The sequence below is a fragment of the Mobula hypostoma genome, chromosome 4 (assembly GCF_963921235.1).
Source record: "Mobula hypostoma chromosome 4, sMobHyp1.1, whole genome shotgun sequence".
In the NCBI taxonomy this organism is placed as follows: Eukaryota; Metazoa; Chordata; class Chondrichthyes; order Myliobatiformes; family Myliobatidae; genus Mobula; species Mobula hypostoma.
Window position 1 is genome coordinate 6,083,478 of NC_086100.1, and position 27,669 is coordinate 6,111,146.

General features: G+C 45.0%; 1 protein-coding gene across 1 annotated transcript; it reads right to left on the minus strand.

Moving 5' to 3' along the window:
- Nucleotides 1-11,106: 11,106 nt before the first annotated feature.
- On the minus strand, nucleotides 11,107-19,576 carry rpl22l1 (ribosomal protein L22-like 1). The gene is made up of 4 exons (XM_063045261.1): nucleotides 19,524-19,576; nucleotides 17,257-17,358; nucleotides 14,507-14,628; nucleotides 11,107-11,501 (listed from the first exon to the last, which is right to left on the minus strand). Exons 1-4 carry the CDS (start codon nucleotides 19,530-19,532, stop codon nucleotides 11,357-11,359), a joined length of 378 nt encoding a protein of 125 aa, XP_062901331.1. The 5' UTR covers nucleotides 19,533-19,576; the 3' UTR covers nucleotides 11,107-11,356.
- Nucleotides 19,577-27,669: the final 8,093 nt, after the last annotated feature.

A 27,669-nucleotide genomic window follows, 5' to 3' on the forward strand; every position in this document is an offset into this window, starting at 1 on the left:
AGGGCCTGAGGGCTGGTGAGGTCAGCAAGTTGGAGGTCCGTGTTGAGGCCAGAGTTGGAATCACAGTCACAGGTCAAGCACTACAGCAAAATAACAGGCCCTTCTGCCTTCTAGCCAATGCTGAACTATTAATCTGCCTAGTCCCATCGATCTGCACTATAGAGCTCCCATCCAAGTACCTATCCAAACTTCTCAAACCCAGATCTATCACTTCTGCCAGCCCCTCGTTCTACTCTGACCACCCCGAGTGAAGAAATTCCCTTCAAATTTTCACGTTTCACTCTCAACCCATGACCTCTAGTTCTAGCCTCACCAGGTTCAAGTTCTAGTCCTGGGAGGCCTCCTCCTGACCATGCTAACAGTCCACAGGACATTGGAAGTTGCAGAACAGGTGAGGAGTATAGTTAAAGGATGATTTGGGAGGTTAATGCGTGGCTGAGAAGCTGGTCCAGGGGGCGAGGGCTCCAGGTTCTTGGATCATTGGGAATCTCTTCTGGGGGAGGTATGACCTGTTCAAAAGTGACGGGTTGCACCTGAACCCGAGGGGAACCAATATTCTCACAGGCAGGTTTGTGAGAGCTGTTGGGGAGGGTTTAAACTAATTTGGCAGGGGTCTGGGAACCAGAGTGATGGGATGCAGGATAGGACAGATGGCAAAAAAGCCAAGATAGCAGGCAGTCAGATTGTCAGGAAGGGCAGACAGATGAGAGAACAAAATTGCAGCCAGCAGGGTATCAGTGCATTAGGGATGCAAAATCAAAAAGGGTAGCAAATGCAGCACTCAAAGTGTTATATCTCAATATACAGAGTACAGTATAAGAAATAAAGTAGATGATCTTGTTGGACTATTACAGATTGTCAGGTATGATGTTGTTGCCATCACTGAATCGTGGCTGAAGGATGGTTGTAGCTGGGAGCTGAATGTACAAGGTTACACGCTATATTGGAGGGACAGGAAGGTAGGCAAGAGGGTGTGGCGTGGCTCTGCTGGTAAAGAATGGTATCAAATCAGTGGAAAGATGTGACATAAGACTGCAAGATGTTGCATCCTTGTGTGTTGAGAAACTGCAAGGGTAAAAGGACCCTGATGGCAGTTATATACAGGCCTCGCAACAGTAGTTGAGATGTGGACCATAGATTACAACAGGAAATAGAAAAAGCGCGTCAAAAGGGCAATGTTATGATAGTCATGGGAGATTTCAACATGAGGTCAACTGGCAAAATAAAGTTGGTAATGGATCTCAAGAGAGTGAGTTTGTTTTATGTCGATGAGATGGCTTTTTAGAGCAGTTTGTCAATGAGCCTACTGGGGAATCAGCGATACTGGATTGGGTGTTATGTAATGAACCAGAGATGAAGAGGGAGCTTAAGGTAAGAGCCCTGAGGAAGCAGTGATTACAACAGGATTGAAATTTGATAGGGAGAAAGTAAAGTCTAACGTAGCATTATTTCAGTGGAGTAAGAGAAATCACAGTGGTACGAGAGAGGAGTTGGCCAAAATAAATTGGAAGGAGATACTGGCAGGGATGACAGCAGAGCAACAATGTTGTAATTTTCTGGGAAAAATGAGGAAGGTGCAGGACAGATGTATTCCAAAAATGAAGAAATACTCCAATGGCAAAATAATACAACTTGGCTGACAAGGGAAGTCAAAGCTGAATTTAAAGCAAAAGAGAGGGCATACAACAAAGCAAAAATTGGTGTGAAGGGGATCGGGAAGCTTTTAAAACCCTACAGAGATCAACTAAAAGAATCATTAGGAGGGAAAAGATGAAATGTGAAAACAAGCTAGCGAACAATATCATTGTAGATAGTAAAAGCTTTTTCAAGTATGTAAAAAATAAAGATAGCTGGGAGTGGATATAGGACCGCTAGAAATGAGGCTGGAGAAATAATACCGGGGCCAAGGGTATGGCAGGTGAACTAAATGAGTACTTCTCGTTATTGTTCACTGTGAAAGACACCAGCGGTGTGCCCGATGTTGAAGGGTGTGAGGGAAGAGAAGTGGATGCAGTTACTGTTACAAAAAGCTGGAAGACTTAAAGGTACATAAGTTACCTGGGGCCAGATGAACTGCACCCTCATGTTCTGAAAGAGGTAATGGTAGAGATTGTAGAGGCATTAGTAATGATCTTTCAAAAATCATTGAACTCTGGCATAGTGCCAGAAGGCTGGAAAATTGCAAATATCACTCCACTCTTTAAGAAAGAAGGCAGCAAAAAGGAAATTATAGACCAGTTAGCCTGACTTCAGTGGTTGGGAAGATGTTGGAGTCAATTGTTAAGGATGAAGTTATAGAGTACTCGGTGACACAGGACAAGATAGGGCAAAATCAGCATGGATTCCTTAAGGGAAAATCTTGCCTGGCAGACCTGTTGGAATCCTTTGAGGAGATTACAAGATCGGATAGAAGGAGATGCAGTGGATGTTGTATATCTGGACTTCCAGAAGGTCTTTGACAAGGTGGCACACATGAGGCTGCTTACCAAGTTAAAAACCCATGAAATTACAGTAAAGTTACCAACATGGGTAAAGCACTGGGTGATTGGAAGGAGGCAGTGAATGGGAATAAAAGGATCCTTGTCTGGTTGGCTACCAGTGACTAGTGGTGTTCCACGGGGGTCGGTGTTGGGACCACTTTTCATGCTGTATATCAATGACCAAATGATAGAATAGATGGCTTCGTTGCCAAGTTTGCAGATGATACGAAAATTGGTGGAGGGACAGGTAGTGTTGAGGAAACAGGTAGGCTGCAGAACGACTTAAAACAGATTAGCAGAATGGACAAGAAAGTGGCAAATGAAATTCAATGTTAAGAAAATGCATGGTCATGCACTTTGGTAGCAGAAATGTGCAGACTATTTTCTAAACAGCGATAAAATCCAAAAATCTGTAACGCAAAGGAATCTAGGAGTCCCTGCACAGAACACCCTAAAGATTAACTTGCTGGCTGAGTTGGTGGTGAGGAAGGCAAATGCAATGTTAGCATTCATTTCAAGAGGTCTAGAATACAAAAGCAGGGATGTGATGCTGAGGCTTTATAAGGCACTGGGGAGACCTCACCTTGAGTATTGTGAACAGTTTTCGGCACTTCATGTAAGAAAAGATAGAACCATAGAACACTACAGCACAGAAAGCAGGCCATTCAGCCCTTCTAGTCTGTGCCGAAAGATTCCACTAGTCCCATTGACCTGCATCCTGTCCGTAACCCTCCAATCCATGTACCTATCCAATTTATTCTTAAAACTTAAAGAGTGAGCCCGCATTTACCATGCCAGGTGGCAGCTCGTTCCACACTCCCACCACTCTGAGTGAAGAAGTTCCCCCTAAACCTTTCCCCTTTCACCCTAAAGCCATGTCCTCTCGTATTTATCTCTCCTAATCTAAGTGGAAAGAGCCTATTCCCATTTACTCTGTCCATACTTCTCATAATTTTGTATACCTCTATCAAATCTCCCCTCATTCTTCTATGCTCCAAGGAATAAAATCCTAACCTGTTCAATCTTTCCCTGTAACTCAACTCCTGAAGACCTGGCAACATCCTAGTAAATCTTCTCTGCACTCTTTCAATCTTACCGATATCCTTCCTATAGTTAGGTGACCAGAACTGAACACAATACTCCAAATTTGGCTTCACCAATGTCTTCTACAATCTCCCCATAACATCCCAACTCCTATACTCAATACTTACTTATGAATGCCAGGATGCCAAAAGCCTTCTTTACAACCCTGTCTACCTTTGATGCCACTTTTGGGGAATTATGTATCTGAGCTCCCAGATCCCTTTGTTCCTCTGCACTCCTCCGTGCCCTACCATTTACTGTGTATGTCTTACCTTGATTTGTCCTTCCAAAATGCAATACCTCACACTTGTCTGCATTAAATTCCATCTGCCATCTTCTGGCCCATTTTTCCAGTTGGTCCAGATCCCTCTGCAAGCTTTGAAAGCCTTCCTCGCTGTCCACAACGCCTCCAATCTTAGTGTCATCAGCAAACTTACTGATCCAATTTACCACATTATGAAAAGATGTGCTTGCTTTGGAGAGGGTTCAGAGGAGGTTCACCAGGATGATTCCAGGAATTAAAGGGTTATCATACAAGGAAAATTTGATAGCATTGGGTCAGTACTCAGTGGAATTTAGAAGGATGGGGGGAGATCTCATTGAAACCTTTTGAATGTTGAAAGGCCCAGAGTAGATGTGAAAAGTATGTTTCCCATGGTGGGGGAGTCTAGGACAAGAGGGCATGACCTCAGGTTAGAGGAACGTCCATTTAAAATAGAGATGTGGAGAAATTTCCTTAGCCAAAGGGTGGTGAATTTGTGGATTTTTTAAAATGCAGGCAGCTGTAGAGGCTAGGTCATTGGATGTAGTTTACGGCAGAGCTTGAGAGGTTCTTGATTGGACACTGCATCAAAGGTTACGGGGAGAAGGCTGGGGAGTGGGGCTGGGGGGGGAAGGGTCAGCTATGATTGAATGGTACCTATCCAAACTTCCCTTAAATGTTAAAATCATGCTCAAATGCACCATTTGTGCTGGCAGCTCATTCGACACTCTCACAACCCTCTGAGTGAATAAATTTCCCCTCATGTTCCCACTAAACTTCTCCTCTTTTGCCCTAAACTCATCTCTGGTTGAGATCCCACTCAACCTCAGTGGAAAAAGCCTGCTTGCATTTATCCTGTGTCTACCATCACTTTATGGACATAGAATCAATCGATGTATGTAAGCTATCTTATGTATTCATATTTATTCTATTTTTATTATTGTTGTATTATCTCGTTGTTTGTTTTGTGCTGGATAGGATCTGGAGTAACAATTTCATTCTCCTTTACACCAGTGACATTAAACAATCTTGAATCTTGAATTATTGCATAGAACATCAAAGGTCGCTAAACAGGTCAAGAAAATGGGTAAAAATCGGATAAAGATTGTTTCTTTTGTGAGTGAGTCAAAGAAAGAAATAACAAGCTTAAAAGTCACAGATTACTCGAGTTGAGCACAATGTTCTCCCAAGGGGTTATTCCCTAATGGAGAACGCCTGTGCGTGACTTAGGGAGGCTGATGCACAGGCAGTCACCACACAGTCCCTGACAAATCAGGGCCAGGGTCCCATCTGCACAGGATAGGTAACAGCCTCCCCAGTATCAAGGGCACTTTCAAAAGGCAATGCCTCAAAACCACAGCATCGACCATTAAGGGCTCCCATCACCCAGGACGTGCCCTCTTCTCATTGCTACCATCAGGGAGGAGGTACAGGAGCCTGAAGACCCACACTGAAAGTTTCAGGAACAGCTTCTTCCTGTCTGCCATCCGATTTCTGAATGGACAATGAACCCATGAAATCTACCTGCCTTTTTTTTCTTTGGTTTGCTCTTTTTGCACCAACTATTTGATAATTTTTAAATATATTTCTTAATGCACTTCGGTTTTATTATGTTCTGCAATGTACATATTTTTATGTACTGCTGCCACAAAACAAATTTCATGACATATGCTCATATTAAACCCGACTCTTTGATTCATTTGCATGGACAGTTATACCCATAGGCCCAACGTTGATCGGGATCAACCAAGGGTGCTGTGTCACAGCTGTCTAAGTCAATATGTAAGCTGGTACACAAACTAGGGCAGTATGATATGGAGAGCAAGCTCTTGCCCCTGCAGCAGGCACAATTCACTGTATGTTTAAATGTATATGCAATAAATAAATAAATCTGAATCTGAACATTGTGAGCATGTGATGCTGGCGCCAGACGATAGAAACCCAGTGTCTGCCAGTCTAGGCCAGTGACTGAAGGTTTGAGAAGTTTTCAGGCCTGTCTGTGTGTGAGTGGATGGGTGGGGGGCTTGATTTGCTGTTGTTTTCTTCAATGATACAAGTCGAGTACCCCTAATCTGAGATGCTTGGAGATGGCAGTGTTTCAGATTTCAGAATATGTGATAGTTTCCATCTCTGAATATATGTGCTACCAGTAAACAGACTTTATTTACACTTGTTTCATTTGTACTTAACAGTAACATTACATACCATTAATATACTGAAATATGTATGCAGGGTAACAAAAGCAGTACAGCAGTATCGGGAGAATACCTGAACCAGCTGTTGAACAACAGCAGGCTTTAGATCTCCACCTACAATGCCATGTTTTAGAAACATAGAAACATAGAAAATAGGTGCAGGAGTAGGCCATTCGGCCCTTCGAGCCTGCACCGCCATTTATTATGATCATGGCTGATCATCCAACTCAGAACCCCGCCCCAGCCTTCCCTCCATACCCCCTGACCCCTGTAGCCACAAGGGCCATATCTAACTCCCTCTTAAATATAGCCAATGAACTGGCCTCAACAGTTTGCTGTGGCTGAGAATTCCACAGATTCACCACTCTCTGTGTGAAGAAGTTTTTCCTAACCTCGGTCCTAAAAGGCTTCCCCTCTATCCTCAAACTGTGACCCCTCGTTCTAGACCTCCCCAACATCGGGAACAATCTTCCTGCATCTAGCCTGTCCAATCCCTTTAGGATCTTATACGTTTCAATCAGATCCCCCCTCAATCTTCTAAATTCCAACGAGTACAAGCCCAGTTCATCCAGTCTTTCTTCATATGAAAGTCCTGCCATCCCAGGAATCAATCTGGTGAACCTTCTTTGTACTCCCTCTATGGCAAAGATGTCTTTCCTCAGATTAGGGGACCAAAACTGCACACAATACTCCAGGTGTGGTCTCACCAAGGCCTTGTACAACTGCAGTAGTACCTCCCTGCTCCTGTACTCGAATCCTCTCGCTATAAATGCCAGCATACCATTTGCCTTTTTCACCGCCTGCTGTACCTGCATGCCCACTTTCAATGACTGGTGTATAATGACACCCAGGTCTCGTTGCACCTCCCCTTTTCCTAATCGGCCACCATTCAGATAATAATCTGTTTTCCTATTTTTGCCACCAAAGTGGATAACTTCACATTTATCCACATTAAATTGCATCTGCCATGAATTTGCCCACTCACCCAACCTATCCAAGTCACCCTGCATCCTCTTAGCATCCTCCTCACTGCTAACACTGCCACCCAGCTTCGTGTCATCCGCAAACTTGGAGATGCTGCATTTAATTCCCTCATCCAAGTCATTAATATATATTGTAAACAACTGGGGTCCCAGCACTGAGCCTTGCGGTACCCCACTAGTCACCGCCTGCCATTCTGAAAAGGTCCCGTTTATTCCCACTCTTTGCTTCCTGTCTGCTAACCAATTCTCCACCCACACCAATACCTTACCCCCAATACCGTGTGCTTTAAGTTTGCACACTAATCTCCTGTGTGGGACCTTGTCAAAAGCCTTTTGAAAATCCAAATATACCACATCCACTGGTTCTCCCCTATCCACTCTACTAGTTACATCCTCAAAAATTTCTATGAGATTCGTCAGACATGATTTTCCTTTCACAAATCCATGCTGACTTTGTCCGATCATTTCTCCGCTTTCCAAATGTGCTGTTATCACATCCTTGATAACTGACTCCAGCAGTTTCCCCACCACCGACGTTAGGCTAACCGGTCTATAATTCCCCAGTTTCTCTCTCCCTCCTTTTTTAAAAAGTGGGGTTACATTAACCACCCTCCAATCCTCAGGAACTAGTCCAGAATCTAACGAGTTTTGAAAAATTATCACTAATGCATCCACTATTTCTTGGGCTACTTCCTTAAGCACTCTAGGATGCAGACCATCTGGCCCTGGGGATTTATCTGCCTTCAATCCCTTCAATTTACCTAACACCACTTCCCTACTAACATGTATTTCACTCAGTTCCTCCATCTCACTGGACCCTCTGTCCCTTACTATTTCTGGAAGATTATTTATGTCCTCCTTAGTGAAGACAGAACCAAAGTAATTATTCAATTGGTCTGCCATGTCCTTGCTCCCCATAATCAATTCACCTGTTTCTGTCTGCAGGGGACCTACATTTGTCTTTACCAGTCTTTTCCTTTTTACATATCTATAAAAGCTTTTACAATCCATTTTTATGTTCTCTGCCAGTTTTCTCTCATAATCTTTTTTCCCCTTCCTAATTAAGCCCTTTGTCGTCCTCTGCTGAACTCTGAATTTCTCCCAGTCCTCAGGTGAGCCACTTTCTCTGGCTAATTTGTATGCTACTTCTTTGGAATTGATACTATCCCTAATTTCTGATTAACAAGTTATAGTAGACTACATTTGCGTTTCACTTTTTGTTTTATGTACGGTATAAAAACAACCAGCATTGTAGACTTGTTTTGGTGTTAATTTTCATCAGCAACGATCTTTGCAAATTCATCAAGGAATTTCTCTGCTGCTTCGTGATCAGCAGACACTTTTAAACTGTAATACTGTGCCTTTTCTTAAATTTTCTGCAACCAGTCTATATTCACAATAACCATCAATTTTCAGGTCGTTGATATAGAACCATAGAACATTACAGAACAGAAACAGGCCTTTTGGCCCTTCTTGGCTGTGCCGAACCATTTTTCTGCCTAGTCCCACTGACCTGCACCTGGACCATATCCCTCCATGCACCTGTCCAAAGTTTTTCTTTAATGTTAAAAGTGAGCCAGCATTTACCACTTCATCTGGCAGCTCATTCCACACTCCCACCATTCTCTGTGTGAAGAAGCCCCCACCCCCCCCGCTGTTCCCTTTAAACTTATCCCCCTTCACCCTCAACCCATGTCCTGTTTTTTTTCCTCCCCTAGCCTCAGTGGAAGCCTGCTTGCATTCACTCTATCTATACCCATCATTATTTTATACACCTCTATCAGATCTCCCCTCATTCTTCTACGCTCCAGGGAATAAAGTCTTAACCTATTCAACCTTTCTCGGTAACTCAGTTTCTCAAGTCCCGACAACATCCTTGTAAACCTTCTCTGCACTCTTTCATTAAGTTTTTTTTTGCACTTTTTATGCTCAAGCACCTTATTTGCTCCCCGTTTCCTATACATGTCATACACCTCTCTCTTCTTCATCAGTTCCAATATCCCTTGAGAACCAAGGTTCCTTATTCTTATTCACTTTGCCTTTAATCCTGACAGGGACATACAAAGTCTGCACTCTCAAAATTTCTCCTTTGAAGGTCTCAAAGGATAGATAGATCTTTGCTTGTTAAGCAACATGTGTTCACTCCAATGCTGACAAATCCACTCTGACCGAGATTGCTTTTTTCACTTTAGGTATTTTCATTAACTTCTGTGTGAGGGCACTTCTCCGAATGTCTGTAGTGCAGAGACCTTCCCTAAGCCCTGTGCAATTTTCCATTTGTGACCTGTCAGCACTCAAAAGAATGTTGAATTTCAGAGGTTTTCAGATAAGGAGTACTCAACCAGTAATAGTAACTTACTTATTGAGTACTTTTCGTACAAATGATGTAGTTCAAACTGCTTTACAATGGGATAAAGTGCCAACAGGAAGATAAAAGGACAAAAAGACATTAATTAAAAGCATATCCCCTTGCCCACCAGCAAAGGCTACAAATCGACAGGTTCTGGATGATCAGGTTTCCTATGTATGGAGCAGGCAGAGCAGCTCAAGAATTGATGTGGATGGCTTTAGCCCTTGAAGCTAGCGAATGACACTGCCTTAGCTCTGGAGGTATGCAATTGCAGATAAAAGAATTAACAGCTGAAATAGTGGCTACCAGAACTAAGGCTTTGCAGAATCGTACGGCCCTAGATTTTGTGTTAGCTGAGAGTGTGCCATCATAGGACAGGAATGCTGTACAGTACTTATATTCCTGGAGTCTGAGAATATAACGAATATGGCAGGCCAAATTAAGGAGAAAGTGGAAAAGATAAACTACTTCTACGCCATCACGGTGTCGGGCACATTAAGGAGAAAGTGGAAAAGATTAAGAAGTTTCTTTATTGGATAGGTTTTGAGCTGGCGTTAGGGTACAGATGATCAGCAGGATGCTGCCTCCCTAGAGGGTATGTATGAAATTGGACAAACTTGAGCTGTCTTCTCTGGAGTAGCGGAGGCTGAGGGGAGATCTGATAGAGGTTTACAAGAGAAATAGAGCAGACAGACAGTATCTTTTTCCCAGGGTGGAATACCAGAGGGCATGCATTGACGGTTAAAGGGAGTAATTTCAAAGATGTGATTTTTTTTTTACACAGTGCAGTGGGTGTCTGCAACGTGTTGCCTGGGGTGGTGGTAGAGGCACATAAATGTGAGGAAAATGAAAGGATATACTTATTGTGTAGGCAGAAGAGGTTAGTTTAGTTGGCCATTTGATGGCTAATTCAAGCAACACACATAAAAGTTGCTGAACACAGCAGGCCAGGCAGCATCTCTAGGAAGAGGTACAGTCAACGTCTCGGGCCGAGACCCTTCGTCAGGACTAACTGAAAGAAGAGCTAGTAAGAGATTCGAAAGTGGGGTGGGAGGGGGAGATCCAAAATGATAGAAGACAGGAGGGGGAGGGATGGAGCCAAGAGCTGGACAGGTGATTGGCAAAAGGGATACGAGAGGATTATGGGACAGGAGGCCCAGGGAGAAGGAAAAGGGGGAGGGGGCGAAGCCCAAAGGTTGGGCAAGGGGTTTAGTGAGAGGGACAGAGGGAGAAAGAGAGAAAAAGTGTGTATATAAATAAATAGTCAAAATGTGGTCGAAAAGTTGAAGAGCCGAAGAAATTACAGATTGGGAGGCAGTGAGAGATAGTTTCACTGAACTCCCGTCGAAGAGAAGATTTAAACTTCTTCAGTGTAGGCATCACCGGAAGAAGCTTTGCAGTAGTGAATTTAAAAACACAAACACAAGGAAATCTGCAGATGCTGGAATTTCAAGCAACACACATCAAAGTTGCTGGTGAACGCAGCAGGCCAGGCAGCATCTCTAGGAAGAGGTACAGTTGACGTTTCGGGCCGAGACCCTTCCTGCCAGGCCTGCTGCGTTCACCAGCAACTTTTATGTGTGTTGCTTGAAATTCCAGCATCTGCAGATTTCCTTGTGATGACTAATTCAACTAGCTCGGAACAACAGTGTGGGCTGAAGGCCCTGTTCCTGTGTTGTACTTCCTAAATTCTACAAAAGCAAATGGGAGAGACACGGGAAGGAGAAAACTGACAAACATTTGGCTAAAGATTGGGAAAGCTTTTAATCAGGACAGCGGAGATCGAATGTGCTGACTACATCCTCTTGTGCTGCATGATCTGTCACTTCACCACTAGCAAGTAACCACCACTCAAGTTCTCAACTGGTTTCTAATATGGAAAATGAAAGAACATGTTTTCTGCAAAGTGGTCTTTCAGTCTGTGATGTTTTATTAATAAGTTAATGACAGTCCTGTCTGTTCACTGAGAAGGACACACTTCTGTGTCTGCTGCTCGCAGCACTTCAGTCCTCTGCGTCAGACTCCTCCTCCTCCTGGCTGATCTGGAAATAGCGCAGCTCGTAGCTCTCCTTGTCGGAGGCAACCACCCGCAGCCAGTCCCGCAGATTGTTCTTTTTCAGGTACTTTTTCGTCAGGTATTTCAGGTACCTGAAGCATGAGAGAGAGAGAGAGAGAGAGAGAGATAGCCCATTCAATCACGGAAACCAGCCTCACCTCCAATGACTCCATCTACAGTTCCTGCTGCCTCAGAAAAACAGCTGACATAACCATAGTGGTTAGTCTGATGTTACTACAGCGCCAACAACCTGGGTTCAATTCCCGCCGCAGTCTGTAAGGAGTTTGTACGTTCGCCCTGTGACAGCACGACTTTCCTCCGAGTGCTCTAGTTTCCTCCCAGTCCAAAGACATACGGGTTAGTAGGTTAATTGGTCACATGGGTGTAATTGGGAGGTGCGGGCTGTTACCGTTCTCTAAATAAATACATAATCAAGGACCCCTGCAAGCCCGGACATGCTTTCTGCCCTCATTTGAGAACAGTTATCACCAGGCTCAAGAACAGATTCTGACAGTTGGCACGCTCTTGAATGGACTTCCTGTCCACTAAGCTCGAGGTCTGACCACAGAACAGTCCCCTAGTACGGGAAGATGAATTCTTGACCTCTGTCTACCTGATTATGATCTCACGCCTTATTTTCTGCCTACGTTGCACTTACCCTGTTACACTTCATTCTGCATTGTTATTTTCCCCTCTGAAGTGATCAAATTATCTGTATGGATGCTGTCAAAACTCGCTATCAGGTGTGGGTAAGCATGCCCGATGAGCCACCAGTTGGAAAAAACAGATGGTAAGCCACATCAGCACGTTAGTGCCAGTTGGGAAAAAAGCAAAAGCGGCCCAAAGTTGTTTAAAAAAAGTATTTACAAATAGACAAATTAAAACAAACATCTACAGAAATACAGAGGCTTTCTCCACAACACAGTCGTTAACTATTCACCAACCGTCAAATCCAACCTCCGCTCCTCCCAGCAATGCCGAACTGAGGGTTTAAATCTGCCTGTGTAGGGTGTAGTGTGCCTGCTGCCACTAACTGGAAATTATTTTAGGATGCCGCAAACTGTCCCTAGGGCCTTTTGGGGCCATTCTGCTGTCTATAATCCGATGTAACAGCGTGAGTGAAAATAAATGAAACTGGAAGGCCCTTGTCAGGAATCCTTATTTTTATGCTTATAAACCAGTAGAGCACATTAATTGAAGGGGTTGTTTTGATTAGCCAAGCTAGCGATTGCGTTACTGTCGGGGTGTGTAAATGGTAAATTCCCCAAGAACTGCAGAACAGGAGGGTAAAGTGTGTGAACTACTGGGGAAACTAGACCAGAGACAGAATGAGGAGTGCCTAGTCGGGCAAAGGGGCAAGTTTAGCGAGAGAATTATCACTGCCAACCTGTTCTGTCACATGCTACACTTTATTCTGAATTGTGTTATTTTGTCACATACTCCTTCATGCACTGAAGTGATCAAATGAACAGTATGGACAGTATACAACACAATGCCTCACTGTGTTCAGTAATCACTTCCACCCCTTCACTTTGCCTGGATGCACTCTTGTTTCTATGTAGCTGTAACACTAGATTCTACAACACCTAACCTGCGAATCTGTTCGGGCAGCCTCCGAATCCAGTGCTCCCAATGCTGCCTCCGCTACATTGGTAAGACGACGTAGATTTGGGGCCGCTTTGTCGAGCAGCTCTGTCCCATCCATGACAAGCAGAATTTCCTGGTGGCCAACCATTTTAACTATAATCCTCATTCCCATTCCAACAAATCAGTTCGCAGCCTGTAAGGTGTTTGCTCATTCCCTCAGGTACATCGATCTCTCTCTCTGATAGCCCCCCCTTCTTTTACTCAATTACCTCATCTCCCCACCTGCCTATCACCTCCCCCAGGTGCCCCTCCTCCCCTTCTCCACTCCTGTTACGATTCCTTCTTCTCCAGCCATTTGCCTTTTCCACCTGTCACCTCCCAACCTCTCTCTTCATCCCCCTCCCTTACCTATCTACCACCTTCTAACTTGTCACCCCCCCCCACCTTTTTATTCTGGCTTCTTCCCCCTTCCTTTCCAGTCCTGAAGAAGGGTCTTGACCCAAAATGTCGACTGTTTATTCACTTTCACAAATGCCTGACTGCTGAGTTCCTCCAGCATATTGTGTGTGTTAGTCATCTGCACAAACTCTTGTGCTCATGATATTCTGCAGGGTTTTCCTTTTGTACCACCTCAATGTACCCTTATTTATTTAGATACAGCACAGAGCAGATGGGTGGGTGGGGGAAGAGGTAGAAAGGGGGTGAGAGGTAGAAAAGGTGTAAGAGATCTTGTAGAGAGGATGTTTCCAATAATGCTGTTTCTATGCCTGATGCCAGAACCTACACACTGGATAGAAGCTTCCTTCACTGTGCTATCAGAATTTGGAACAGCCTTCCAAATGCTGTGGTTGGAAACATCTGAGACGATGGGGTCCAAGCCTTCAAGAGTCGAGTGCACAAACACCTATCATCTCTGGGAGGGAAGTCACGTGCTTCTTCATAAGCTATCATGAAGGAGACCAGGATGGCAATGCTTGGTTGTTGGTAGGTAGGGTTAATACCCGACTTTCAAGAGCACTTGTGAGTTATTTTGCGGCTGGACTTAATCCTTAAACTGCTGGAGAACAGTGCGGAAAGAACAGGTGCTGTTTTCTCCCGGTAGGGATTACTTTTTAGTTCAAGTGCTCCTGCCATGTTTTGTCACCCTGCAACCTTATCTTCAATTTCTTTGAACTATGGAGGACAGCATGTATATAAATGTCTCTCTCCAGCAGACTTCATCATGATCATCATGACTCCAGTTTCTCTACTATTTTTTAATGTTTCTTAATAGTACATGATTTTTTTTGTGTTCTATGACTGAGCAGCAGTGAACCATCTGATTGACCTATCAGAGTTCTCTTTGGGAACTAATTGAGTTGATCAGCATTTCTGCTCTGGTTATTGTTCACGATTGCACTTAATAACAGGGCGAAGACAGATTAGGGTTGAGGACCGACTGCCCTCTCCGGAGGTACACAGTGGCTAATCCAACAGAAATCCTGGAGGACAGACTGTGACATATGCTCACCTTTTGGAGAACTGTTTGGCTGAGGTGACAGTAATCTTGTTCCGGAGGCGTTCAATCTGCACGACGTTGCCCAGGTTCCCAGCCTTCCCTCCGACCTTGACCTTCTCCCTCAGGAACTGCTCCTGTCAGTAAAACAAACGTGTGGGACACTAGGGAAGGAACCCTAGACACAACTAGGGACAGTAACCCTAGTCAGAACAAGCAGTTAGGAGAGCCACTGGAAGATCAAACTGAAAGCCAGATTAAATTCTGCTGCCCATAAGGGACTAAGCAAAATCTAGCACCCACTCACCAGTTCAAAATAAATTATCAAAGTACATAATTCACCAGATGCTACCCTGAGAGTCATTTTGTTGTAGGCATTTACAGAAAATACAAGAAACAGCACAGTAGCATAGCGCATAACACGGTGCTATTTCTGCTTGTGGCAGCGGAGTTCAGAGTTCAGTCCCAGCATCCCCTGTAAGGAGTTTGTACGTCCTCCCCATGCACTAAACACATAGACTTTTTATTTATATAATGTAAATATCATTTTGAAATTATAATGCCATATTTGGGTGGTGAGCTGGAGCTATGTCCCCGCCCCCCCCCCCCCAAATGAGGTGTAAGGCTCACCTTCCCTCCACTAACCAGCAGGTCACCCTTGGGCAAGGTGTAACACCTGCTTAGCCCCCCCACCCTGATCAGAATAACATGAAGCCATGGGAGCTTCATGACACGAGACATTACGAACTTTAATATAATTTTCAAATCTATGTTAATGTAAGAGAAATACCCTGTAATTATGTCATTGTAGCACAACCTTTACTTGAAATATTTTAGCGTTTCACCTTACAACATTTACAAATTGTAACCATAAACACAGCATAGAAGTCGGTCATTCATTGTTAATAAAACATTGGCCCTCTGAACTCATCTGTTAGAACGTACAAAAAAATTGTTGCCTAAAAATATTGCAGCAATACTGATTTCAAACTTGTCCTTTCTGAGAAAGTTAAGTCTGGTTCAATTAAGACATTCACTGATGTTGAACTACACGCTTGGGAACAAAGACTTTGAAGAACTGTTAATTCTTGTTGGCATTGTTGGAACATTTCAAACTTCTAGTGCTGACTGCGAATGTGGGCTCAGGTTTTATGAATTCAAGCAAACATAAATCCATAAAGAGGCTGCAAGTGGAACATTTGGACGACCTAGTGAGGATTAAGGGGTATCTTTCATCAGGGTGCTAAATTAACCCTGACAGTGTTGAAAGGCAATGGATTTGTAATAAAGACGGACAAGAAAAAGTTTACGAAACTTGAAAGATTTCCTTTGTTATACTCTTATATCTTATTTAAATCTTCTCTCTTGAAGTCTCCAGTACTTAGTCAATTATACAACACAGAAACACGGCTTTTAGCCCAACTGGTCAATGCCAACCACAATGCCCCAAGATAGTCCCGTTTTCCTGCGTCTGGACCAAAGCTAAACTTTTTCTATCTGTGCACCAGTCCAAAGTTCAAAGTAAATGTTATTTATCAAAGTACATATTTGTCACCCTGGGACTCATTGCAACACACACAAAATGCTGTAGGAACTCAGCAGGCCAGACAGCATCAGTGGAAACAAGTAACGATCGACGTTTTGCAACACACACAAACTGCAGGCCAGACAGCATCCGGGGAAATGAGTAAACAGTCAACTTTTTGGGCGGAGACCATCCATCATCTCCCGAAGGGTCTCAGCCTGAAACGTCAACTGTTCACTCTTTTCCAGAGATTTGCCTGGCCAGCCGAGTTGCTCCAGCACTTTGTGTGCGTTGCTTTGGATTTCCACCTCCTGCAGATATTCTCATGCATGAGATTCAATTTCTTGTGGGCATTCACAGAAAATGTGAAGAAAGACCACAGAAACAATGAAAAACCACACCAAATACAAAGAACCAGTGTGCGAAAGACAACAAAATGCACATAGAAAAAAGTGATAATAAAAAAAGTAATAAATAAATATCCAGAACATGAGTTATACAGTCCATCAAAGTGAGTTCAGAGTTTGGGTGATTCCCCTCTGGTTCAAGAGTCTGATGGCTGTTCCTAAACCCAGTGGTGTGGGACCCAAGCTCCCTGTACCCCTCTCCTGATGCAGCAGTCAGAAGACAGAATGGCCTGGGTGGTGGGGGCCCTTGATCTGCGTTTCTGTGGCAGACTGTGTTAAAATTTGATAATTCCAGCGCGAGAAACTCTCTCAGAGGCCAGTGTTGGGGCTGTCTTTAAGGGTGAACCCTCACAAGCTGGCAGGCACCGATGGAATATCTGGTAGGCCTCTGAAAACAGGTGCTAACCAACTGGCGAAGACCTACAGCAAGTTGTAAAATTAGTCGGCTCCATCTTGGGTACTAGCCTCTGTAAATTCCACACTGAGCGGTGCCTCAGAAAGGCGATGTCCTTTAAGGACGCCCATCACACAGGACATACCCTCTTCTCATTGTTACCGTCAGGATGGAGGTACAGGAGCCTGAGGGCACACACTCAGTGATTCAGGAACAGCTTCTTCCCTGCTGCCATATAATTCCTGAATGGACGATGAACCCATGAACACCACCTCACTTTTTAAAAAATATATATTACTTCTTTTTCTGCACTATTTTTAAAATGTACGTATTAATTGATCTTATTTTTTTATTTCTATATTATCATGTATTGCTTTGAACTGCTGCTGCTAAGTTAACAAATTTCACAACACATGCTGGTGACATTTGAAGTACGTACAAAGTTGGCCGAGTCAAGGATACCATCTTCCACTGGATTGGAGATGTTCAGGGTGAATTGCCAAACCGGCCTCCTCTTCCCCTCGAACGCAAATTTTCTTTTCTGCCGGGAGATGAAATTCAAGCAATCAGGCCCTGATGGACATCAATCTCAACAACCCCCACACAATTCAGGCAGCCTATATGTGATCCGCACCCTCCCAGAGAACGGAGTCCTTCCACAGGGGATACGTTACATTTCTGTGCTTGAGGTGTAGGGCCATACGACACAAGAGCCGAATTATCTATTCCGCCCATCAACCCTGCTCTGTCATTCCATCATGGCTGATGTATTATCCCTCTCAATCCCAATTCTCCTGCTTTTGATGCCCTGACTAATGAACCTCCGCTTTAAGTATACCCTATGACTTGGCCTCAACTTCATTTGTGGCAACGAATTCCAGATTCACCACCCTCTGGCTAAAGGAATTTCTCCTCGTCTGTTCTGAACGGATATCTGAGTTGTGCCCCTGGTCCTAGACTTCCCCACTACAGGAAACATCCACTCTAACTAGGCCTTTCAATATTTGGTAAGCTTCAATGAGATCCAACCGCACCCCCCCCCCTTCATTCTTCTAAACACCAGTGAGTGCAAGCCAAAAGTCAAACACTCCTCATGTCAGCCCTTCCATTCCTGGAATCATTCTTCTGAGCCTCCTCTGGACACTCTCCAATGACAGCACATACTTTCTTAGTATGGGGCAAAACAGCTAAAACCTCTCCAAGTATGTATGAAGTTAGTTATTGGCAGACCGCAATAGGGGCAGGCAAAGTTCAAGTAATTTTATTAGCAAAGTACAAACACGTCAACATATGCTACCCAATCGAGACAGCTCAGTCAGGAGATTGTTCACCCCACACACTGCCCAGGCAGGAGATCCCTCACCCACAAACAGCCCGTGGGAGACCCTTCACCAAAGATTGCCCATGTGGGAGGTCCCTATCTACACAGTGTGGGTAGGAGATCCCTCATTTCACAGAACCCAGGCAGATCCCTTCACACCACATATGCAGAGCTCAGGTGGGAGATCCCTCACATCACACTGTGCTGGTGGGAGATCCCGCAATTTACACACACTGCCTACATGGAGATCCCTTCACACCACAAACTCAGGCCAGGTGAGAGATCCCTCACATCACACACACTGCCCGGGAGATCCCTCACACCACAAACACTGCAGTTGGGAGATCCCTCACACCACAAACACAGCTTGGGAGCAAGATTCCTCACATGACATACACAACCTAGTTGAGAGATCCCACACACAACCCAGGTGAGTGATCCTTCACCAACACTACCCTGGTGGGAGATCCCCCACATCACACAGGTGAGAGATCCCTCACAACACAAACACTGCCCGGGTGAATGATGCCTCACACCACACACACTGTTTGGGAGCAAGAACCCTCACATCACACACTATCCAGGTCGGAAATCCTCACACGATACACAGTACAGGCAGGTCCCTCACACTCAGCCCAGGTGGGAGATCCCTCACACCACATACACACCAAGACCAGCGATCCCTCACATGACAGCGCAGATTGGAGATTACTCACACCACATGCTCAGAGACCGGGGAGATCCTTCACACCAAGACCAGAGATCCCTACATCACACACACCCCAGTGGAAGATCCCTCACAGCACACTCTGGCCAGGCTCTAGACCCCTCACAGCACACTAGGTGAGAGATCTCTCACTACACACACAGCCCAGGTGGGAGATCCCTCACACCACACACATAGCGCAGGCAGATCGTAGTCATATTCATAGTCATACTTTATTGATCCCGGGAGAAATTGGTTTTCGTTACAGTTGCACCATAAATAATAAATAGTGAAAGAACCAGAAATAGTTAAATGATCTCTCACTACACACACAGCCCAGGTGGGAGATCCCTCACACCACACACTGCCCAGGTGGGAGATCCCTCACACCGCCCAGGTGGAAGATCCCTCACACCGGGAACGAGGAGATGGGGTGTCGGGCTGCGCTACTGCCGAACTACGGGACGGGTAGGCGGGCCAGCACGGGGCGAAAGATCGATGACCCTGCCAATTTTGCCAGGTAAATGGTGGGATGCCGGACAGCACGTGGCGGAGGGGCCGAATGACTTTCCGCTCGGTTTTTTCATGGGAACTTGGTGTTAAATCGCACTCTCCCTATCTCCACAGGAACCCCCATTCTCCGGAGCCCCGGCCCTCGGGCTGCCCCTTCTCCACCTACCGGCGCCATCCCTCGCCGAACCCCGGCCACTAAAAGGCACAACGTCGCTCGCCTCTCCTTTTTATAGGCCGTGAGCAGTGCGATGACGTCAGCGCGCCGGCCACGCCCTCCAAGTTCGTGCCGGCCGGGGAAAGTGGACCGCGTCACGTGCTTAAGGCCGGCCGCCGCAGTGCCACGTGTTTCAGATACAAAGCAATAAGGCCTGGCAGCCAGGGCCCCAGAGTTGGGCCACCGGTACCATCCGGGTGGAATAATCCTTATAGTGATTTTTGGCAAGGTACACACCCATAGTGCTAGAAAATATGTAATAGTATTGCAGCGATGGTAGCCTTCTGTGAGGGGGCCTGGGAGTTGCACCTCCATGCTATTAGAGCCATGATCCCACGGTGCTTTGCCTATGATAAGATGAATTATGTCAGGTACCTGTCCCCTTACTTTGCTCAGATGATGAACCTCCCTGAGAAGAATCCTTCTGTGTATGAGGCCTTCAAGACAGGCCAATTCTCAGTGCAGCTGTCAAGTAACAACCCCTTTGGGCAGATCCCTGTGGACCAGGCTATTGAAGCCACAGTGAACAAAGACACACAGACTCCTGGAGGCACATCACGGTTCAGCCTGAATGCTGGAGCTATCAAGCGTTACTACATAACAGCTGAGCACCGCAGTGCATTCCTGGGACAGTTAAGGGAGATGGTGCAAGGCAGCAAATCAGAGCTTTGTCATGCGGAGCTACAGCAGCCTAGAATCCAGAAAGATGAGGAAGCAGTTTCAGCAGTGGTTATCCTCATACATGGTCAACCCACTTGCAGAGAAGCGGGACCTCATTAGCATCTCTACGGCAAAGTCAGCCCCCAGGACATTGCCTCCGACCTGATGAAGGCATATGAGATTGGTGAGCAATGCTATGCAACCTTCAAGGATGAGAGACTAGAGGAAGACCCACCAGCAAAGAAATTCCATGACCCAATGAAAACCAACCAGCTGAAAACGTTCAGTGATATGTGTAAGAAGAGAGAAGTGAAATCAAATGGGAGGGCGATCATCTTGTAAGCAGACTGGTTTTTGTTTGGACACATCTTAGTGATAGCAGAAGGGCGCAGTCTACGTATGGAGGATATCCTTTCTCATCCCCTTGGACCATTGCCCTGGGCCCTGTCCACACCAGAAGGATTGCTGAGAAAGACAAATAGCGCTACTTTAGCCACAACCTTTCAGAAAAAGGTAGCAGTAGAAGAGCAACTCCCAGGAAACTCTGCTACAGTGGTTGATGGAATGAACTTGGTCCAAAGAGTGAAAGGTGATCAAGTTACTTTCAGAGATGTTGCCACAACAATTCTGGGTATGGCTGTGAGGGAAGGCAGGCAGAGTAGCAGAATAGATGTTGTGTTCGGCACATACAAGGAGAACTCTATCAAGAATAGTGAAAGATCTCTATGGTGTGAAGAGACTGGTCATGAGTTGCAAGGTATCACAGGCACACAGATGGTGAGGCAGTGGAAGAGCTTCCTGACCAAAGTCAGTAACAATAACAGTCTCATTAGCTTCATAGTCCATGAATAGAGGAAGGTGGAGTACAGAGCAAAGCTACAGGAGAAGATTCTGTATACAACTGTGAGTGACAAATGTTACAGAATCACATATCAAGACAGTGAGGAGGTGTCAGCTGTCCAGTGTCAACAAGGAGAAGCAGATGGCCGCCTACTTCTCCATGCTGCCACAAGAGAGGGATACCAATCTGTAGTGATCTGCTCAGAAGACACAGAAGTCTTTATCATGTCTTTAACATTTTGTGACAAGATTGAGGCCCCATTGTTCCAGAAGTGTGGCACTAGAACCCGTACAAGGCTTGTAGACATCAGGAAGGTTGCTGCCACTGTTGGCATAAAAGTTTGTAGGGCTCTCATCGGGTTGCATGCATATACAGGATGTGACACTGTAAGCACTTTTGCAGGCAAAGGGAAGACAAGCGCCCTAAAACTTCTGACCAGCAACAGGGAAACTCAGGACGCATTCTTAGAGTTGGTTCAGAAATAGGACCTCTCCCCAGAACTGACGGACAAACTGGAGGCATTTACATGTCTCCTGTATGCCCCAAAAGCATCGACCACCAAGGTCAATAGCTCGGGTGTCACCTTTTCTATTCCAAAAAAGGTGAAATCAAAAGTCGTCAACTCCCACCATGCAAGGACTGCTTAACGAAACATGCACAGTGAGCCAACCGCCAGGCTGGTATATGGAGAAGATGTTTGGAGAAGGACCCACAAGTGCGAAGCCCTGTTGGCAGAGGATGGAAGATGGAGAGAGAAGAGGAAGCTGAACAGTTGGTGGTGCACTGGATGGAAGGCCAACCGGCACCCGATGCCGTCCTGGATCTACTGGCCTGTAACTGTCCAAAAAAATGTTCACTCCCAAGATGTCTGTGTGTTGCAAATGGCCTCAGGTGTACTGACATGTGGAGACTGGCAGACTGTGAGAACCAGGCATCCACCTCAGAGAGTGTGGAAAATTCAGATGAAGATGTGGAAGACTTGGAAAATTATTATGATTATTACTAAGTTATGAAAGTACGGAAAACAAAGTATGGGAAGCAGTCCTTGATTAAATATATTCATTTTACAACCGAATGGGGACTAGGTTATGGCCGTGTGGAACCCCACATTTGAATTATTGTAATGTAACTCTATATGCTATGACAAAAGCTTAAGATTGTTTTGATTTGATACAACAATATGGAAAATATGACATTGGTAAAACTCCAGAGATCTCTCCAAATGAGGTTTTTTATCTTTTGGGGGGCGGGGTAATATTTTCTGCTGTACTGATGTTAATATGGAATATATACAAAAAGTGATTACTTATTTGAATTCCTGAATAAATTCTCTACAAATCCATGTGATTATACGTGTCCTAGGGTTTTTATTGACTTTTCCAAAATAAACAACAGACAAATATTTTTCTAAAAATGAAATGATTCATTCTACTGAAATTGGGCACTGTACTGCGAATGCCACCAATCACAGTTTTCAATGTAGAATTTTACAACCACATTTGATGAAAAGTACATGAATTCAGCTATCACTGTGACAAATTTCAATGTTGAGGGGTCACTGATGACAGAACACCACTAGGTTGAATATATATGTTGTACTTTGTATCGGCCACTTTTCAGAAATGCTTATTTGATGGTAGTGTTATAAAATGCATGATAGCACACATAAAGCTACCACTGGTGCAATGCTATCACATATTTTTCTAACTCTAGAGATGTATACCTTGCCAAAAATCACTATGAGCATTCTTCCCCTCAGATGGTACCGACCAACCCTGCAGGCTCACAGACTACGTATATGGAAAGAATAAACAGTCGACTTTTCGGGCCAAAACACTTCGGCAGGACTGGAAAGGAGGGAGGTCAGAATAAGAAGGTGGAGAAGGGGAGTTAGAAGTATATTCCGATCTATTTCTCTAACTTCCGGTAATTCCACCCCCCGCCCCTCACCATACCCCATGCCCCATTTCTATTTCTCTCTCACCTTATCTCCTTACCTGCCCATCACCTCTCTCTGGTGCTCTTCTCCCTTCCCTTTCTTCCATGGTCTTCCCTCCTCTCCGATCAGATTCCCCATTCTCCAGCCCTGTATCTCTTTCACCATTCAACTTCCCAGATCTCTACTTCACCCCCTTCCCCCTCTCCCGGTTTCACCCATCACCTGCCACCTTGTATTTATTCCCCCTATCCAGTCGTGGTGAAGGATTTCTGTCTAAAATATCCACAGTTTCTTCATTCCCAGAGATGCAGCCTGACCTCCTTAGTTTGTCCAGCATTTTGTGTGTGTTGCTTGGGATTTCCAGGATCTGAAGATTTCCTCATGCTTCAGGTGCAAGTTGTGTTTCACTCTACAATTATATTTAGCCATAAGAGCACTACAGCTAGAAAAAAAAGCTTATTTGTTCCGTCTAAGTTGTTTCCATTGGTGGGTGAGCCTAGAACTATGGGACATTGCCTCAAGGTTCGGGGAGAAGATTCAGGACGGAGATGAGGAGAAACTGTTTTTCCCAGAGAGTGGTGAATCTGTGGAATTCTCTGCCCAGGGAAGCAGTTGAGGCTTCCTCACTAAATATATTTAAGAAACAGTTGGATAGGTTTTTACTTTTGGTATTTGGTATTGGGAATCGAACCCGGTCAGGTGTCCGATCTCTCAGTGGGACAGTATTTTGGACATAGTGATCATAATTCTATCTCCTTTACATTGGAGAGGGATAGGAACAGACAAGTTAGAAAAGCGTTTAATTGGAGTAAGGGGAATTATGAGCCTATCAGGCAGGAACTTGGAAGCTTAAATTGGGAATAGATGTTCTCAGGCAAAGGTACGGAAGAAATGTGGCAAATGTTCAGGGGATATTTGTGTGAAGTTCTGAAAAGATACGTTCCAATGAGACAGGGAAGTTATGGTAGGGTACAGGAACCATGTGTACAAAGGCTGTAGTAAATCTAGTCAAGAAGAAAAGAAAAGCTTACAGAAGGTTCAGAGAGCCAGGTAATCTTAGAGATCAAGAAGATTATAAAGCTAACAGGAAGGAGCTTAAGAAGGAAATTCGGAGAGCCAGAAGGGGCCATGAGAAGGCCTTGGCGGGCAGGATTAAGGAGAACCCCAAGGCATTCTACAAGTGTGTGAAGAGCAAGAGGATAAGACATGAAAGAATAGGACCTATCAAGTATAACAGTGGGAAATTGCGTATGGAACCAGAGGAAATAGCTGAGTACGTAATGAATAATTTACTTCAGTATTCACTATGGAAAAGGATCTTGGTGATTGTAGTGATGACTTACAGCGGACTGAAAAGCTTGAGCATGTAGATATCAAGAAAGAAGACGTGCTGGAGCTTTTGGAAAGCATCAAGTTGGATAAGTCGCTGGGACCGGATGAGATGTACCCCAGGCTACTGTGGGAGTCAAGGGAGGAGACTGCTAAGCCTCTGGTGATTATCTTTACATCATCAATGGGAATGGGAGAGGTTCCGGAGGATTGGAGGGTTGGGGATGTTGTTCCTTTATTCAAGAAGGGGAGCAGAGATAGCTCAGGAAATTATAGACCAGTGAATCTTACTTCAGTGGTTGGTAAGTTGATGGAAAAGATCCTGAGATGCAGGATTTATGAACATTTGGAGAGGTATGATATGATCAGGAATAGTAAGCATGGCTTTGTCAAGGGCAGGTCATGCCTTACGAGCCTGACTGAATATTTTGAGGACATGACTAAACACATTGATGAAGGAAGAGCAGTAGATGTAGTGTATATGGATTTCAGCAAGGCAATTGATAAGGTACCCCATGCAAGGCTTATTGAGAAAGTAAGGAGGTAAGGGATCCAAGGGGACATTGCTTTGTGGATCCAGAAGCAGCTTGCCCACAGAAGGCAAAGAGTGGCTGTAGATGAGCCATATTCTGTATGGAGGTCGGTGACCAGTGGTGTGCCTCAGGGATCTGTTCTGGGACCCTTACTCTTTGTGATTTTTATAAATGACCTGGATGAGGAAGTGGAGGGATGGGTTAGTAGGTTTTCTGATGACACAAAGGTTGGTGGTGTTGTGGATAGTGTGGAGTGCTGTCAGAGGTTACAGTGGGACATTGATAGGATGCAAAACTGGGCTGAGAAGTGGCAGATGGAGTTCAACCCAGATAAGTGTGAGGTGGTTCATTTTGGTAGGTCAAATATGATGGCAGAATATAGTATTAATGGTAAGACTCTTGGCAGTGTGGAGGATCAGAGAGATCTTGGGGTCCGAGTCCATAGGACGCTCAAAGTAGCTACACAGGTTGACTCTGTGGTTAAGAAGGTATACGGAGTATTGGCCTTCATCAATCGCGGAATTGAATTAGGGAGCCAAGAGGTAATGTTGCAGCTATATAGGACCCTGGTCAGACCCCACTCGGAGTACTGTGCTCATTTCTGGTCGCCTCACTACAGGAAGGATGTGGAAACCATAGAAAGGGTGCAGAGGAGATTTACAAGGATGTTGCCTGGATTGGGGAGCATGCCTAATGAAAACAAGTTGAATGAACTTGGACTTTTCTCCTTGGAGTGACGGAGGATGAGAGGTGACCTGGTAGAGGTGTACAAGATGATGAGAGGCATTGATTATGTGGATAGTCAAGAGGCTTTTTCCCAGGGCTGAAATAGCTGCCACAAGAGGACACAGGTTTAAGGTGCTGGGGAGTAGGTACAGAGGAGAAGTCGGTGTAAGTTTTTTTTACACAGAGAGTGGTGAGTGCGTGGAATGGGCTGCCAGCAATGGTGATGGAGGCAGATACGACAGGGTCTTTTCAGAGACTTTGGATAGGCACATGGAGCTTAGAAAAATAGAGGGCTATGGGTAACCCTAGTAATTTCTACGGTAGGGACATCGTTAGCACAACTTTGTGGGCCAAAGGGCCTGTGATGTGCTGTAGGTTTTCTCTGTTCGTACATAGTAATGAAATTAAGGGTTTTGGGGAAAAGGCAGGTAGATGGAGCTGAGTTTACGGACAGATCAGCCATGATCTTATTGAATGGCAGGGCAGGCTTGATGGGCCGGATGGCCGACTCCTGCTCCTATTTCTTATGTTCTTATGTTTACCTAGTCCCAGCGACCCACACATGACCGAAGTCCTCCGCACCACTCCTATCCATGTACCTGTCCAAATTTATCTTAAATGTTGAAACCAAATCCACATGCCCTGGCAAATCATTCCACACTCTCACCACTCTCTGAGTGAAGAGGTACCCCCCTTAAACTTTTCACCTTTCACCCTTAACCCATAACCCCGGTTGTATTTTCACTCAGCCTCAGTGGAGAAAGCCCACTTGCATTTACTTTATCTACGCCTGTCATAATTTTGTATCAAATTTCCCCTCATTCTCCTATACTCCATGGAATAAACTGTAGCCTATTCAACCTTCCAGCCAAGGATGTCATTAAGGTGAGGGGAGGTAATTTCAAAGGGGATGTGAGGGGCAGATTTTTTACACAGAGAGTGGTAGGGGCCTGGAATGTGCTTCCTGGGGTGGTGGTAGAGGCAGATACATTAGAGACTTTTAAGAGATGTTTAGGTAGGGTCATGACTGTGAGGGAAATGGAAGGATATGGACATTGTGTAGGCAGAACGGATTAGTTTAGTTGGCCACGTGGTGACTTATTTAATTGGCTCACCACAACATTATGAGTCAAAGTGCCTGTTCCTGTGCAGTACTGCTCTACGTTCTCTCCCTATAACTCAGGTCTTCAAATCCTGACAATCTGCTTGTAAATTTTCTCCGCACTCTGAAATGTTTCAGGGGAACGTGAGGAGTACCTTCTTCACTCCGGTAAGAAGTGTGAAACAAGCTGCCAGCGCAAGTGGTGGATGCAGGATCAACTCCAATGTTTCAGAGAAGTTTGGATGAGGACATGTACAGGAACGGTATGAGGGCTGTGGCATGGCTGCAGATCGATGGGACTAGGCAGAATCACAGCTCAACTTGTACTGGGTGGGCCAGCTGGCCTGTTTCTACACTGTAATGCTGTATGAGACGTTGGTCAACAAGATTCCGGCATGTGGAATTGGGATTGAGGTTGTGACATGGAGTGAAAATTGGTTAATGGATAGAATGTCAAGGGAAAATAAACAGATGGCAGGCTATGACTAACGGGATATTGCAGGATTGCATACAGTCTGCATGCACAGGTCACAGCTTCACTGATGATGTAGAACCAGATGGAAAAGGGAATTAAGAGGCTTCACAGGGATGTCAGCATGCCTTGTGAAAGAGACTAGGCAGTGGCGTGCACCTCAAATAGCCTCGGACAACCAAGTCTAGCTCCAGGCCCTCACATGTGGCTTAGCTACTAAGCCCAGCAGAACCATTTTTGTTGACAGAAGGGGCAAAGGTGGGTTACTGGCAGATGGGTGTCATGAGTTGGCAGCTCATCTTGGAGAAGGAAAACTCTGATCTCAAACCTGTGCTGCCTTGAGGCTATACCCACTCAGAGGGAAGGTTTCAGGAGTAACCCTGAGGAAAAGATCGGAGTTAGAGTCCCTAAGGCAGTCCTATGTTGAGTTCAACGTTGACTGGCAACACCAGCGACATCACTGATGCCAAACTGCATCGGTCTATGCCATTCCTTT

Excerpts from the sequence above, each read along its gene's own strand:
- rpl22l1 (XM_063045261.1), bottom strand. Across the intron at positions 14,629-17,256 it reads TCCTTGACTCGGCCAACTTT|GAGCAGTTCCTGAGGGAGAA; the intron begins GTACGTACTTCA and ends TTTTACTGACAG. Across the intron at positions 11,502-14,506 it reads GCCAAACAGTTCTCCAAAAG|GTACCTGAAATACCTGACGA; the intron begins GTGAGCATATGT and ends CTCATGCTTCAG.